Here is a 15,666-nt window from a genome sequence, read left to right as displayed (position 1 = left end):
ATCATATGAGGGTGGGAAAAAAGATTGTGTATGTTTGCGTCTATAACAGAGAGTAAAACCATCATCAGGGAGCGATTCTGGCAAAATGGATTTTACTCCCTCTCACAGAAACCTGGAGGAGAGAGCGGACGATGGAAGTAGCTGCTGTAATTAGGAATAAAAGGTATTTTTTTTAAAGTGGAGGTGTGAAGGTTGAGGAATTACAGAAGCCACCAAATGGACAGGACTTTCCTTCTTGCTGTATTTAAAACTTCCTAGTTGCACTTGGGTAAAGAGCAATTAAAGCTTTAATTGGCAACTGAAATATTTCAGGCTGCTTTAGGGAGCTAGGTAGAGGAATCAGAGCTGTAGTGAGTGCCTTCCACTCCTACACCTTTAGTGCTGAGATTGAGATCTTGTTCGATTTTGTGGAGACTTTTTTTTTGCAGTGTTCATAAACAGTCTGAGCTGCAATGAAAGAAACTGCAAAATAAGAGCATAGAAACACTAAAAACCAGGAAACTGCTATTTTCAACCCGCACAAGCAGCAGTTGCCTTTCTCTGTGACAGTTAACTGTCTTTTTGCAGCAGACTTGCTTTCTGTTCAGCAGAACCATTCCCACGCTCTGCACATCAAATATGGCAAGCTTTGTTGTTGTAATTACCTAGGCTGAATTTCTGGATTTAATTTCTAATGTGGGTTTTGACTCGGAGCTGCTTGCTGGGAGCCCAGGCTCCTTTCTGAGGTACGGATCCAGCTGTACGACTGCGGTGCCAGGTTCCATCAAATACAGCAGATTGCTCTGTCGCTGTCTGGGCACAAGAGCGTGCTCCACAGAAGTAAGCATGTGGGTGTGCAGCACCCCTGGATTGTAACTTTGGACTTGCAGTCCTTCAGCTGTAAACACTGAGCACGTTGCACCTCTCAGAATTAAATTCAAGGATTTATCGAGGTGCAAGCCTGCCTGAGCAACATCAAAATCCTGAAGGTAAGGAAAACATCTAAATAAATGGTGGAACTTAAAGTTATGTTTTTCAGTTGAGGCTTTTGTAGCAGGGAAGCTGCAAATGCTTAAAAAGGTTGTAAAAGTATTTGTTTGAAAGATAAAAAAAACCACATTTTTTGAACTGGGGGTTAAAAATGGACAGTGGTGTTCCATTTCCGTGTAGTTATCTTCTAATTAAAAAGAAAACTGAGAAAGCTCTATGAAAGTTTGCTTTATCTGGGTTGGTTGGGTTTTTTTTTTTTTTTCTTTTTTTTTCTAACAGTAGTGTTTGGATCTGGCAGTTGGCTGGAACCGGGGAGACTGGAAACACTATGTCCACTTGTCACTAAACCAGTAGCCTGCTGCTGTTGAGAGCCGGTAAAAAGAGTCAAGACAAGAGGCGTCCTAATGCCACAGCATGGCGTTGTCGCTGAGAAAAGCAGCGCAGGAGGACGTGGGATGCAGAAGCAGTGCTAGCTGAGGTGTGGGTCAGGGAGTGAGAGCGATCCTCTAGCTTACAGCGAGCAGAGAAAGCGAGTTGTGTGGTGAATAAAAGCAGGTTTCCTGGGAAAGTGCTTCTGAGAAATCCTCTTCTCTATTGTTGAGAGAGACTGTGGAGAGGAGAGGCAAAGAAAAGCTGCAAGAGGATTTTCAAGTGTATCACAGATAGGACAACTAAAGGCCAGAGAGTGCATTTATGTTGGAGTGCTGGTAGCTGGAGTAGATAAAGGTAATAAGTCCTCGTTTTCCTTGGCCATGGCCAGCATTCGTGGTTGAAACCAGCCTCATCTCGTGTTACAAGACAGATTTGTGCCTGGAGTGTATTGTGCTGACTTCTCAAAGCATCTGGTTGTGACTGCTGCCAGAGAAATGGTAGCAGTTGCCTTTGTTCTGTTCCTCTGGAACGATTTCTGTGCTGTAATTAATTCCTACAATTACCTTCTCAACAATTCCCTTCTCAGCTGGTACCTGTGGGAGATGTCAGGTGGAGGAAAAACCCTTTGTTTCTTTGATCAAGGTGTAGGGTCCGAGAGAGAAAAATCGAGAATTCCACTGTTAGATTTTTAATCCAGCCATCATCTAAAACATCTTGCTTTGTTTCTGATTAGGGTTTCTCTACTTTGGCCTGACCGAAAGCTTAGATATGCAGTCTCGGATTGAAACTCAGAGAGGCGGATCACAGAGTCACTGACACCAAGTCACGAATGAGGAGAAGAATTTACACTACAGCTGAATACTTGAACATGCAGTGCATGTAAAATCTCTGCTCGGGTATCTGTGCCGGGTAGAAAATTTTAAAAGTGCTGGATGGTGAACTGGCTGTGAATGAAGAGGACCTGCTGCCACCAGCAGCTCTTTTTCTAGGGCTAGGCACACACGGGACTTCGTAGTTACACACAGGGTGTTGCTCTAATCTAAATAGCCCTTGAAAATAAAACTGGGAGTGGCTGAGCTGCTGTTTGAAGCTGTTCAATAGCCGTGGGCTGATGTTGCAGATCCAGACGACTGACAGCACACCTGCCACCTAGACCCAAGCAGTTTTAGCTTTCAGAGGCATCAAGTGGCTCAGCAGTATCCTGGTGTCCTTGCTTTGTTTAGATTCCTTGGCCCTTTTCTGGCAGGCTTAAGCTTGTGTTTCTGTTGAATCTGGGGCCTGGTCCAAGTTTCATTCCAATTAGTCAGAATAACACTTGTCTGAGTCTCCCCAGCCTGTTCAAGGGTCAGTGCTTTCTCTTTGCTGCTGGTATTGCAGTGTGAATACAGTTTGGTTGTTTATTTTTTTTTGCTTCTCAGGCACAGGAGAACAGCCATGGAGTCAGCAGCAGTAGCAATTCTGCTAAGAAGAAGACAAAATATGTCAGCCTGTATACCAAGGAGGGGCAAGACAAGCTGGCCGTTCTCATCCCTGGGCGTCACGCCTGCGAGTGCCTGGGCCAGAAGCACAAGCTCATCAACAACTGCTTGGTGTGCGGGCGCATCGTCTGCGAGCAGGAGGGCTCCGGACCCTGCTTGTTCTGTGGTGCTCTGGTTAGTAATGAGGTGGTTTTTAATTGCCGTACTTAAACGTGATGTCGTTTGCTCAGGGCTTTGGAGTGGCATGCAGCTGAATTAACCTCTCCTCTCTGATCAAAGCTCCTCTAGGAAAGTTCTCCGAGATCTAAAGCTATGCCAGAAAGAACCTGTACTGTCTCCTTCTAGGGGAAGGAGAACTGTTGTGGCTTTAAGTCACTTGTGTTTCTTTTGTGCTGTGCCATATCAGAGAGGTTTCCCTCATAATTTACATTATTTTGGAGCTTGCCTGATTTATGACAGTCTCCTGTGGCTGTCCTGTGCACTGCAGGTGTCCAGCCCCATCCTAGGCACAGCCCTGTTAGGCCTGTAAGGGGCAGGAGATGTTGCTGTGGCCAGTGTACTGACTTTTCTTCAGCACTTGCGCTCTGTGCCTCATTTGGGATACGTGTTACACCCTGAGTTTGGTTGAAAGGGCACCTATTGGAGAAAGGAGGAGAGGAAAACATTGGTTGGAAGAAGAAGATGTTTTAAATCAGATCAGTTCCTATTTTAAAAGGTCTGTTTAACTCCAAATGACCAACCAAGAGAGCAGACCTCTGTGTTAAGCGTTGTTCTCATCCTTTAAGATTACCTAGCAGTGTGCTCACCCACAGAACCAAGAAAGAGCAAGCTGTACATTTCTCATGGGTTGCTTTTAGTGAAGAACGAGCTTTCGGAATTCTCACCATATAAATAACACTGAAGGGAAGGAGGGGTGGAGTATCTTGGCCATTTTAAACAGCTTACCCTGAGCTGTTGTCCAAGGCTCGGAAGTTGGTCAAGCATGTGATGTCCTTCCTAAGTCTTTGTTTTCTTTTTTTTTCCTTAGGTGTGCACTAAAGAAGAGCAGGATATTCTTCAACGGGACTCAAACAAGAGCCAAAAGTTGCTGAAGAAGCTCATGGCAGGTCAGTAGCAATTACATACCTGTAATACAGTTAATCCAGTCAGCTGTACAACAGCAGGCGCCCTCCTCTTCCTCACTCTGCTACGGTTGCCTTGATGTTGTATAGGAATGAGTGTGCCTGTGCCCTGGTGCGTAAGTTATCTAGATCCATTCATCCAGATTTTAGAGAATAGCTGGCAAGTTCTAATTCTTTCCCAGGAGCTGACACCTGAATGTTTCTCTGGGATGTAAATTGCCAGGATGGTTTGTGAACTTTATGTGCTTCAGACTTCACTGAGCCACTTGTCCTCACTGCTGCACGGTGTCTGTGGTGGGCATTAAGAGGGTGCTGGGAAGCTGGCTCCTTGTGCAAGCACTCGGCAGCATTTGTGGCCTTCAACAGAGGTAAAAACTGTGAGTGTCAAATGGCAGTGTATAGTGTCCTTAGCCAGCGGCCCCAAGGCTGCTTGTTAGGCATTCCTGAATCAATCACATGAACTGGATCGTTGTAGCAGTCCTTGGAAATTAGGATAAGTCTCACGTGGAATGTGTGTTGTGGAAGATGAAGTGCTGCTATCTTATTTGCTGGGTCTAGAGAGGTGATGGTTAATATTTTCTAATGACTCTTCTTGTCTAACACTTATCTTGGGAGCTAAAAATAGGAGCAGAGCCAAGGAAAGCAAGAGGAAACAATACCCGGTCTCCCAGCAAAGACCTGTGCATTATGGGGATGTTTGTCTGAGTTTAGCTGAAACATAGCCAAGGTCACAGTGTTCTTGGTTGAAAAATACACTTTGCTGAAGAACTGGGGAAATATTTACCCTGGGTCTCAGTGTCAACTTCTCTTTAGAGCTGCTGAGGTGGCAGGAGGTCCTGTCAGTCCTAGAGAGTAACAGCTGATCACAGAGTTGGTCTGTTTTTAACCTTCCTGTAGACATCCTGATGGACTTCAGGATCCCCTTTTCTTACCCATTTTATCAACCTTCCCTTCTGCCCCGGCCAGGTCTTGCTTTGCGCATTGTCTGTGTCGATGAAAGCTGAAATGTGGAAGCTGTTTGTCTTGGGAGTGAAAAAAGTGGATTGGCAATGACAGGGACATAGAGGCTTTTTTGTTTCCCTGAAGTAAAGGCGTTAGCCTGCGTGATGTCTTCTGTGAAATACACTGGTTTGTTCCATTGTGGCTTTGATGCAAGCCCCTTTTTTTTTCCCTGCTTTGGTTGGTTTGGTTTTCAGCCCCTTGCCAGAACTGGTTGCTGGGAATAGATTTCTCCATGTCTGATGATAGCTGGTCTGAAAAACCAGCTGAGGTGTGCTGGGGGAGGATTTCATTTGTGAGAGGTTCATACAGCAGCAGACAGAAGGCTTGCTCTGTGTGTAACTGGGAATTGTCGGTGATCTGTCATGACCAAGTGTCTCTTTGTGGAGTTAAAAACACTTAGGAAAGAATTTGGCTTTTAGGAGGGGACTCAAGGCCTGTGGTTTGGGATGGGTGGGATTTGGACTGCCCAGATTGTTAGGGAAGGGTGAAGCAGAATCAAAGACCAGGGCCTCTCTAAACACTACCTAGACGTTGTCACTGTAGTATTTGAATACTTCCTTCTCTTAGGAGGAAGGAGTCTGGGAAAGGAGCTAGAGGGAAGATCGGGCCTTGAACCTGCTTTGGAAAGGTGCAAGGTTCCTCTTTTAGTTCCTTGAATGGCATTTTTCTTAGGGGGTGTTTCTGCGGCCAGGCTCACCAAGACTGGGCTTTAAACAACTGACTATTGAGCTACGATTTGTTTTCTCTCTCAGGTGCTGAAAGTTCAGGGAATTTGGATGCCATAAGCAAAGACTTACTGCCTCGACAAGAGGCTAGGCTCAAAGCAGGCCTGGAGATGGCTGTGAAACACAAAGAGAAGTTGCTGGAATTTGACAGGACAAGGTAAGATACAAGCTGTGAAAATATTGTGAAATAGCATACATTATCGGTCAGACTAAGCTGCCTTTAACAGAAATGTTACAGAGTTTCTTCTAAAACCTGGGGTGTAGCTACAAACAGCTTAATGCTGGCATTTGGTGGAAAAGGAGTGAACCCCTTGAGTGGGTCCTGTTTGGAAGTCCTTGCTTTGTGTCCCTGACAGTCCAGCTTGCTAGAGAGAGCAGAAAGGAGCTGGTGGGAAGGCACGTTTTGGGTAGGCAGCGCAGAGTCACTGTTCTGCTGAGCTCATCTTCTACCATTATCATTGTTTCTCACCAGCGTGCGCCGAACCCAGGTCATTGACGACGAATCAGATTACTTTGCCACGGACTCCAACCAGTGGCTCTCCAAGCAGGAAAGGGAAGCTCTCCAGAAGAGAGAGCAGGAACTGCGGGAGCTGCGTCATGCCTCTCGGCTTGCCAAAAAAATTACCATCGACTTCGCTGGCAGGCAGATCCTGGAGGAGGACGACAGCATGGCTGAATACCACAGCAAGTGAGTGAGAACTGGCAGCGTGAAGGCGTCCCCGAGAGCAGAGGAGTGAAAATCATTCCGCATGGTGGTCTGGCTGAATCTAGAAGTGTGTGTAAGGAAAGCTGAGCAAGCCCTTCACTTGAAGGGCACCTCTGACACTGGGATGCGGTTTTGCATCCTTTTCTTCCTTGAGGGCCGTTTTGGCTTGCAAGGTATCATCTCTTTCAGCCCAGCTCTGCTGAGACTCTCTCGTAAGCCTCACTGTGCAAGACTTGCATGGGGTTTTAGTAGCTGTCATGTCTGTTAAAGATAAAGCTGCCCTGGAAAGAGATGTTGCAGAAGGCGTATCTCAACAGAACCAATTAATCTCAAATTCAAACTAGGCTGAGTTTCTGCAGTAGAGAAGAGTGACTGTTTAAATTATAAATCAGATTGAGCGAGGGAATGATTTAGTTAGGGGAGGTGGTAAAAAATGACTTTGGGTCAGAAGTGTTTGTGTGGGGAGAAGGGACACGTTGCCAGGGAGAAGCAGGGAATTTTCATGCATCTTGTTTGTGCTTGCAGACTGGATGAAACCATTGAAGCCATTAATAGTGGCACGCTGAGCAAGCCAGCTGGGAGCCCAGAAGCAAAGATGACTCTGAATTCTGGTGTTTTAGTGAATCCTCATCTTCTTCAGCCTGCTCCTTTGGTCAGTATGAATTTAAAGATTTACACCAGAGTAATGACTAACTTGGGGACAGCTGAGCTTAAAAACTGAATTCTAGCGTGTTTGTAGTACCTCTCCCCTCTCCAGTGTCATTAGCCCTCTGAGCTGGGGATGGAGAAGAATGCCCTGCTCTGTTCCTTGCTCTTGGAAGGTTTGGTTTATCTGGGTTTTAGTCTCCTGCCTTTCAGGAACTTGGAAAAATTCTGAAAGCCAGCCTGAGGTTGTCACTTTTTTAGCAGATTTGTGAAGCCTTTTTCTGCCAGATTTCAAATTTCCACAGGGCATAATCTCTACCCTCCCATTCCAGTTCAATTGTGGTGTGTTTGGTGCATGCTAAGCATTTGGAGGTTGGACGATTCCCAGTTTTGACTGTTGATGGCTGTGAATATGCTTTGAAAATTGTATCTTCCTGTGAATGCTCTGAAACACCAGCAGGTAGATTTATTCTTTAAATGGATAGTTTAGCTGTGATGCATAGAAAGGAAAAGCAGCATAGAGTGGAGCACTACCTTGGCTTTTCTCCTGCCAAAGTGTAGCATGTGAGCGCAGTGAGCTTGCAAGGAAGGGTAATCCCAATAAGAGTAATACCTCTGTCCTTAAATGAAGGAAAACTTCAAATAGGATTTCACTTGATATACATTTTTCCTAGAGAGATGCTAACCTTCTTCTTTTTTCTTTTGAACACAACGAAGTGGGTGGACCAGACTGGTTCACTGCCACACAGGAAAGCTATCCATTCCATGGATGCTGCAAATGAGTCTGGCTCGGAGCGGAACAGGTTGCGAATTCAGGATCGAGAGTTGCAGGAGATCTCGGATGATGGCTGGTGCCTCAGCATGCACCAGCCTTGGGCTTCCTTGCTCATAAGAGGAATCAAAAGGTAAAGGGGTGGCCTGAACTGTGATGTATCTTTGTCAGCTCTTGCTTTATAGCTAAAATGGAAAGTTGTGTTCCTCAGAGGACCTCCGTGGACTTGCTTGCTTTGTACAGTGGCTGATGCCTACTGATAGCTTCAGGTTTGGAAGCCATGCTTCCTCATCCACTGTACCGAAGGTCTGAGAAGCTGATGAATCCAATTTTCATAGAATCATAGAACGGTTAGGGTTGGAAGGGACCTTCAAAGGTCATCTAGTCCAACCCCCCTGCAAGGAGCAGGGACATCTCCAACCAGATCAGGTTGCTCAGCCTCATCCAACCTGGCCTTGAACATTTGCAGGGATGGGGCATCCACCACCTCTCTGGGCAACCTGTTCCAGTGTTCTACAACTCACATTGTAAAAAAATTTTTCCTAATGTCCAATCTAAATCTACCCCCCTCTATTTTAAAACCATTACCCCTCGTCCTATCACAACAGGCCCTACTGAACAGTCTTCCCCCATCTTTCCTGTAGGCCCCCTTGAGGTACTGGAAGGCTGCTATAAGGTCTCCCCGGAGCCTCCTCTTCTCCAGGCTGAACAGCCCCAACTCTCTCAGCTTGTCCTCATAGGAAAGGTGCTCCAGCCCTCTGATCATCTTCGTGGCCCTGCTCGGGACCCTCTCCAACTGGTCCATGTCCTTGTGTTGGGGGCTCCAGAGCTGGATGCAGTACTGCAGGTGGGGTCTCACCAGGGCAGAGTAGAGGGGGAGAATCACCTCCCTCGACCTGCTGGCCACACTCCTTTTGATGCAGCCCAGGATGCGGTTGGCCTTCTGGGCCACAAGGGCACATTGCTGGCTCATGTTGAGCCTCTCGTCCACCAGCACTCCCAAGTCCTTCTCATGAGAGTAGCGAACCTGGCAGGTACAAGCTTCTTCACAGTGGGTAAATTTAGAGAGAGGCTGAGATTTCCACATGTTAATTGGGGCATACTTTTCTGGAATTTGAAAGGCAAATAAGCTGAAAGTGTGAAATATGTTCTTCTGGTCTTCTTGTCCATCATAAAGAAGCCAACAGTGGCACCAGGCTTTGTTTAAAAAAAACAACCACATGCGCACACCCCTTGCCACCACCTTCCCCCTCTGGGCTAGGAATCAGGGTGCAAAGAGAAGCTCCTTCAGCCCAACATCCCTGGCATGTTAATTCACCTTTCCTACCATTAATATAGAGCAAATAATTTCTTTAGCCTTTTTTTTCCTTTCCTTCACAGATTTTTTCATTTTAGAGAGCAAAGCTTTTTCACTTCCCTAGCTAAAGATGCTGTAAGTCTTAGTGTGCCTGGCTTCTGCAGCCGGGTGCTCTGGGGATGCTGTCAGCCGCTCCGATGCAGCTGCAGCACTGATGCCTAGCGCCCATGCTGGGATCCTGGAGAGCTGCAGCTAACAACCGCTTCGTACAGATGCGTGGTCCGTTATTACTCCCCAGATTGCATGCTTACTGTGCCTAACTTTGAGCTTGTAAGGGAATTGTCTGAGCGGATTGTCCTACACATGTGTCCGACAGGCAGAGGATTGATGTCCTTTTTTACTGTTGCTCTAAAGCACTGAGGACATGCTCTGCTTCTGGCGTTATTTCTTGCCCATCTTAGCTTTTCTCTGTAGTGCTGACAAGTTGCTTGAGTTTAAACAGTCAGGGCAAAGCTTAGCAGCAGGAATTCCATAGCGAAGTGTTTGGTTGAAAAACCTGTCCGCGTGGCTGATTTCTGCTGAAATTTAAGTCCCAAATTCTCCTTTGTTCTCTAGGGTGGAGGGCAGGACCTGGTACACATCTCATAGAGGGCGGTTATGGATTGCAGCTACTGCTAAAAGACCTTCCCCTCAGGAAATCTCTGAACTGGAGGCCACCTACAGATTGCTGCTCCAGAAAGGTGAACTTCTCTCCTTGGATCTTTGTATTATTTGGTACATTGAGCCACGTAATGAGCAGTGTCAGAAAGCCCTTTCTGCTGAGCAGCTATTACCGCTTCGCTTTTTAATCTTCTGTTCTTGAAATTCTCTTCATCCTTGCTACATTTTGTCAGCTGAATGAATACGGTGGCAGATTTTAACTCCGTCCTTTAGCTCGTCACGCACTCCAAGCACAGAAATCGTCAAATTGCGTCTGACTTCTGTGATAGCTTTTGACAGCAAAGGACTTCATTTCGTTCTTGGCTCAAGCAACAAGCTGTTGAGTGTGTGCTTGCATGCGTGTGAGGTGGCTTGTGCTTCAGTCTGTTTACAGTGATGTTAAAGGCTTTTCCTGTGTTCTGACCTTGTGGAAATCGGGATTGAAAAGCTGCGGGTTCTCAGGAAGATGTTATTCTCTCCCGTGGGTAGGAGGATGCTGGTGGCTGCACTGCACGCCTGTTTGTGCGGTGTTTATGCACGTCACCCGGCTTAAATGTCATACAGCAGGATTGTCTGCTCCCTCACCAGGACCTGGGGCTCCGCCTGCGCTGTATGTTCTTCTGCCAGAAGCTAAGCAAGGAAAGGTGGTTGTATAATTAAATCTCCCAACATTAGTCCTGTCGTGGTGAAGATCCTGGGCTGGAAGAAGAAAGGGTGTTAAAATTGCTCTATGTTTTATTGTGCCTCAAAAAGTAGAAGTGCATGGTGGGAGGGAAAGGCACCTGGGTTTTAGAAGACCCCAGCTATGTGTGTGGGTATGCGGGCCTCCTTAAGAGATATTTCTTTCCATGCAGATGTGGAATTTCCAAGCGACTATCCCTCAGGGTGCCTCCTAGGCTGTGTGGATGTGACCGATTGTTTATCACAAGAGCAATTTAATGAGCAGGTGAGTACAGTAAATAAACCTTTACAGGTTTGCATTAGACAGCAATTTCTAAAGTAGTGTAACTCACCTCTGTGAGATGTTCTAGAGAAGACATTGAATGGAGATTTCAGACTGTGTTGAGAGGAGACACAGCTACTGCATGATCTTGTATGGCTAAAAGGAGAATGTACTGAGAAAATGCATTTCAGCAATGGTGGAAGGGAGTGGTGGACTGATACAGACTAAATCCATCATCAGCCTCTCTGGCAGTGAGGTAGTTTGGTTGAAACTAGTTTCTCACATACTCTGAAACTCTTTTTAATAAGGACTCATGCCTGTTTAATTAAACCAACACTGGCTTGAGGAAGACCATGCTGCAAGGGCTCACAACAGTCCTTGCTTCCCTTGCTGCACAGATGGATGTGCACCAGCTTGCCGTGGCTGTGCTGGACTGTGGAAGACAGGAACTTATCATGCATTAATGTTGCATTTCTGATTTTCATCCTCATTTGGCAAACTCGGGAGCTTACATCTTACCTGGATGCGGTTCCTAAAGTGCTCATTGTTTCTCTTAAAGAAACTTCAGGGGCTTGTAATAGAAAGAATTGCTCCAAGTTTTGCTCAGCCAGGCAGAATTTTTTTCCTACCTCTGGATATAACTGTGCTGATTTTTCCATCTCAGGGAGGACTCTGGATTAGGAGGGGTCAAGTACCTGTTTGGCTGCTTTTGGAGGGCAGGTAAACACTCCCTCAGCACAGCTAGCAGAGACTTTGCAGTTATTGCAGGGATTTGTGCCCTTGTATAGGGCTTGATAGTGAACCAAGAGCATCTTGTGAGACAGAATAAATGGATTCCTTGGGATGGAGGAGGAGGACACACCAGGCTGATCTGATGGGTGTGTTCTTGCTATGAAGAGTTGGAGAGGCATCAGCAGCTTGGGGCTGTTTCTCATGAAGTGCTCTTCTGGATTTCCCAAACCCTGGGAGGTTTTTTAGCAGAGAGAAATGCCCAGAAACGACAGATGAAGAGAATATTTTTGATGAGGTTATGTCTCTTCTCAGTCGTGGGTGGAATGGGGAGAGATTGGAATATGAGCAGCAGAGGGAGCTTTGGGACTGGGATACAATGAAATCTGCAGGAGTGTTTGGCCTTGTATGGGAGCAAGCCTTGGGAGAGACAAGAGGAAAGGACACTGGGGCCAGTGTAGGGTTTTTGGTCTGCATCATCTGCTGACTTGCAGTTTGGTCTTAAATGGAGATCCTCATCCTTCTTCTGCTGTCTGCAACATGGTGGGAAAAGATATCCTGGTCTCTCACAAGTACTTTTTTCTCCCTACCAATTCCTCCTCTTCCTTTGTGGATACGTTCTTCTGGCCTTGGTAAAATGGCTGTAACAGCTTTTTACAATCTGGAAATCAAGCTGTAGGTAACTAGCTTTTAATCTTCCCATAGAGGAGCTGCACAATTAGCTGTGTTCTCTATAAATTCCTCCCAGTTTGCTGGCACCGCTTGGCTGCAGGGGCACTGGGGAAGCGTAGTGTATTCCGGGAGCACTGTTATCAGACCAATGGTGAGAGATTTACCTCTCTTCTCCATGCCATGATGCCATGGCAGGTACAGGTGTATATCTTGCTGGCTTTTTGCTGCTCCCATGTTGCAAACTATTTATGATTCCTAATTTGTTGCCTTTTTACAGTGGTCCATTTTTTTTTTTGCCCTGGATCGCTTTATGCGGCGTTCATTTCCCTAGCTTATAAGATTGGATTCAGAGACCTGAGTGTCCTTCTGAAGTTGATTTATGAGGAAATGTGTGTGTTTGTGGACTATCATAAGCAGCAAGTACATCAGAAGGAAGCTGAGACTAATTTAACTGCGAACGCTAGCAAGATAAAGTGTGCAGCACCAGCTCGGAAATCTGAGTTGGATCTCCCTGGGAGTAGGAAATCCGTGTTGCTCGTGCTGATGATTCAGCCCAGGTTCATCAGCAACCAGCACCAAAGCCACATGTCAGCAATGTGATCCAGCCGTTTCTTGGTGCACAGACTCCTCCTCGCTTCAGGGGAAGAGGGAAAGGAAGATGATGTATTTTTGCTGTTTATGGCATGCAAAAAACATTGAATATTTTCTAAAGATCTGCAGTATGTTAGCAAGTAAGGTAATGTGATGCAGCAGCAGAGACCTCTTGGAGATTAAGCCACTGCAGACCTCTTTTCAGGCGCTGTGCTTTGACTCGCACCTCTCCTCCTCACCAACTCTTGTTTGAATCTTCTGCATTTTCTGGAAGAAATCATTTCACAAGTGCAGCGCAAGCCACGTTTGGAGATTATACCTACCACCCGAAGATGAAATAGTTCCTTGTCTTGTTCATTGTCTTTTGATGGTGGCTCTGCCTTTTTTAGCAGCTGCAGAAGTTTATTTTGACTCTTGAGACCATTCGTTTCCGTAGGCAAGGGAGAATCTTCCTGGTCTGTCCCTCCTGTGACTTTTCTATTATTTCTCAGTATTTTTAATGCTGTCACCCACTCCCTATTTAGTACCGTCTGCAGATTTAATTTCCTTGCTGTTTGCATGCTCTCTCAGGTTGCTAATGAAGATGTTAGTGGCACCCTGCTGATATTTTTCTATCATTATCCTCATCTAATTTTTTTTTTTTTACACTTGTACTTGAAAACAAAAATCAAGCACCGATGCCCCGTTTGCTGCATCAGCAGACTCAGACCAAGTCCTGGCCCTGAGAACTTATATTTTTATTAGGCACTGGTTATTTATCTGCATTCTTGGTGGACGTGCAAGTCTGGCCTCGCGTCACCCCTTCAAGAGGGGTTAGTCCTGCAGCTCTGCCCTCTGTACAGTATTTGAAGACCAACTGACGTTGTTGAAGTCGTTTGCAGATCTTCAGAGCCGCATAAGAAGTGATGACAGCACAGGATCTTGTACGCAGTAGCTGGCAGAGAGCAGAGGAAGAGCAGACCAGAGGTGTCCTTGTGATTAAAATCAGCATCGTGTTGGATGACATTGCCCTAATCCCAGTTGTGCTACTAATTGCATGAATTAGTTAAATCTGTTCCTCTGGGTCTCGTTCTCACGTGGAAAATAAAGCAGTGCTTCCCTGTCAGAGGTTATATACACCCCATTTTACCACTCAAAGCTGCAATCTTTTAATTGAAGCTGCTCTTGGAGAGGAAGTTGTTATCAGGTAGGAAAGTCCACCCCAGGTATCGAGTGTCATCTGCTTTGTGTGCAGGGAACTGAAGCAAAAGCTGCTTTCTGCACTCAGCCCTGTTGCTGAGGGTGGCTGGTTGGCTGGTGCCCGGAGCTCCGTCCGCATGGCTCTTAAATCTCAGTATTTCCAGTTGAGCTTTGCACATCTTACACCACCTCGGAGCGTGTTCTGGGCTCGTTTCCTTCTCTTCATGGCAGCCACCCAAAAACCCTTGCTTGAGACCAGAATGATCCCTTTGTTACCCTTTTCGGCGCTGAGGTTGACCTGGAAACTTTTTTTTTTTCCCCTGTTGAGATCTGAGGGTTGACGAGACGGCTTTTCCTTGCTCCGGGGCTGACGTCACCAACACCTTGGGCAGAGCAAGGAGCTGCCTTTCTTTTCCTGCGTGAGGTGTCGGTGACTTCAGCAGCACTCGCTGGGGAAACATGGGATGGTGCAGGCAGGGCTTGGCGAGAGTCTAAAGCAAGGAGGGAACTGTTTACATTTATGCCGTTTTAATGTGCTCTGAAGTCCATGTTCATTTTGCTAACGACTTTGATCCAAGAGACTATTACTTTAACTGGAAAAAGAACATTTCCGCTGCGGCTATTTTAGTAGTTGATGAGTGTGTTTGGACTTATTTTGAATGCGAGCGCGCACACATGCCGATATCTAGATGTAGCTATTATCTCAGGTTGAAATATTGGGTAATTACATTTGACGGGAGTAAAGTGTTTATTTTTCATTTCTAGGTGATCACTTAGTGTCCTAAATCTGCACAAGGGAACACATCTAAGCTATTTTTGTGCCACAAGATTGAAACTATCATTTAAATAGGCTCCATCTTTCCCTCTCAGGAAATTTGCATTTAATTTCTTGCCCTCCTCTTCCCTCCCTGGTGAAAATAACAGCAAAAAAAATGAGACTTGGGCGCCAAGCATACAGGACTTGCTTTAAATGCTCAAAGAGGAGAGAAAAAGAAGGGTAGAAATTTTCTATGTTTAGACTCCAGAAGGTGCCTGGATAGATTATCTCCAAATAAAGGAACAACAGCCCGCTGGCAATATTTTTCTAGGAAAGAAGTTAATGAGAAAAACACAAATATATACATTGATGTGTACTTTGAAGAACAGTGTAAATACGTAGGGACTTTTTATGAGGACCTTTTCCCTAAGGTAAAGGTTTCCTAGTGCAGGTTCTGAGTGAGACAAATGCTCATTTGTGTGATGCTGTGGCTGTCCTGGCACCTTCATTCATGCCCCTACTAACGAGATATTTGCCTTCTCGTTCCCGAGGCTTAGTTGTTGCACCTCTTGCGATGACTGGTGTTCAGCAGGGTTTTGAAGGCCAGATCAGATATACTTCCTTCTGCAGCAATCTAGGTGGCTGTTAATGATTGCAACTGATGAAAGGCCTTTGAACTTTACAGGTCCCTGAATTCTCCTAAGCTGAATTTGTCTTTCACGTGTAGCCTGATGTTAGATCAAGAGGTATCAGGCATTAATCTGGCTTGCAGGGACCTATGGGTGATGTATCTCTTGATTCAGTTTCTCACCGCGTAAAGCCCCCCTGGTTTGTGGTTCTAGCAGTGGAGCAGAGCAGGCATGCAGCTGGTTTGGATTATAGACAGTAAGAGATGGGGGAGTTTTTCCTTGTGTGAAGAGCTGTGGTTTTCATCAGAGACTCTTCGAAGGCTCCAGCTGCCTTGCGTAAGCCAGCAGGTTTACTGAGGCCACTGCTCAGTCTGTTAAGA

General features: G+C 45.9%; 1 protein-coding gene across 2 annotated transcripts in view; it reads left to right on the top strand.

The window, feature by feature from the left end:
- The window catches only part of TRIP4 (thyroid hormone receptor interactor 4), a 31,548-nt gene that overhangs the window by 1,610 nt on the left and 14,272 nt on the right, over positions 1 to 15,666 (top strand). For both annotated transcript variants that reach the window (XM_086757528.1, XM_086757527.1), the window contains exons 4-11: positions 2,760 to 2,993; positions 3,847 to 3,925; positions 5,695 to 5,824; positions 6,140 to 6,355; positions 6,899 to 7,025; positions 7,736 to 7,923; positions 9,703 to 9,827; positions 10,641 to 10,732. In XM_086757528.1, coding sequence (XP_086613654.1) covers positions 2,760 to 2,993; positions 3,847 to 3,925; positions 5,695 to 5,824; positions 6,140 to 6,355; positions 6,899 to 7,025; positions 7,736 to 7,923; positions 9,703 to 9,827; positions 10,641 to 10,732 — 1,191 coding nt within the window. The remainder of the gene's footprint in view (positions 1 to 2,759; positions 2,994 to 3,846; positions 3,926 to 5,694; positions 5,825 to 6,139; positions 6,356 to 6,898; positions 7,026 to 7,735; positions 7,924 to 9,702; positions 9,828 to 10,640; positions 10,733 to 15,666) is intronic.

The sequence above is a fragment of the Chlamydotis macqueenii genome, chromosome 12 (genome assembly GCF_036417535.1).
Source record: "Chlamydotis macqueenii isolate bChlMac1 chromosome 12, bChlMac1.mat, whole genome shotgun sequence".
NCBI lineage: Eukaryota > Metazoa > Chordata > Aves > Otidiformes > Otididae > Chlamydotis > Chlamydotis macqueenii.
The sequence above is the reverse complement of the archived record's forward strand: the minus strand, read 5'-3'. Positions and strand labels throughout refer to the sequence as shown.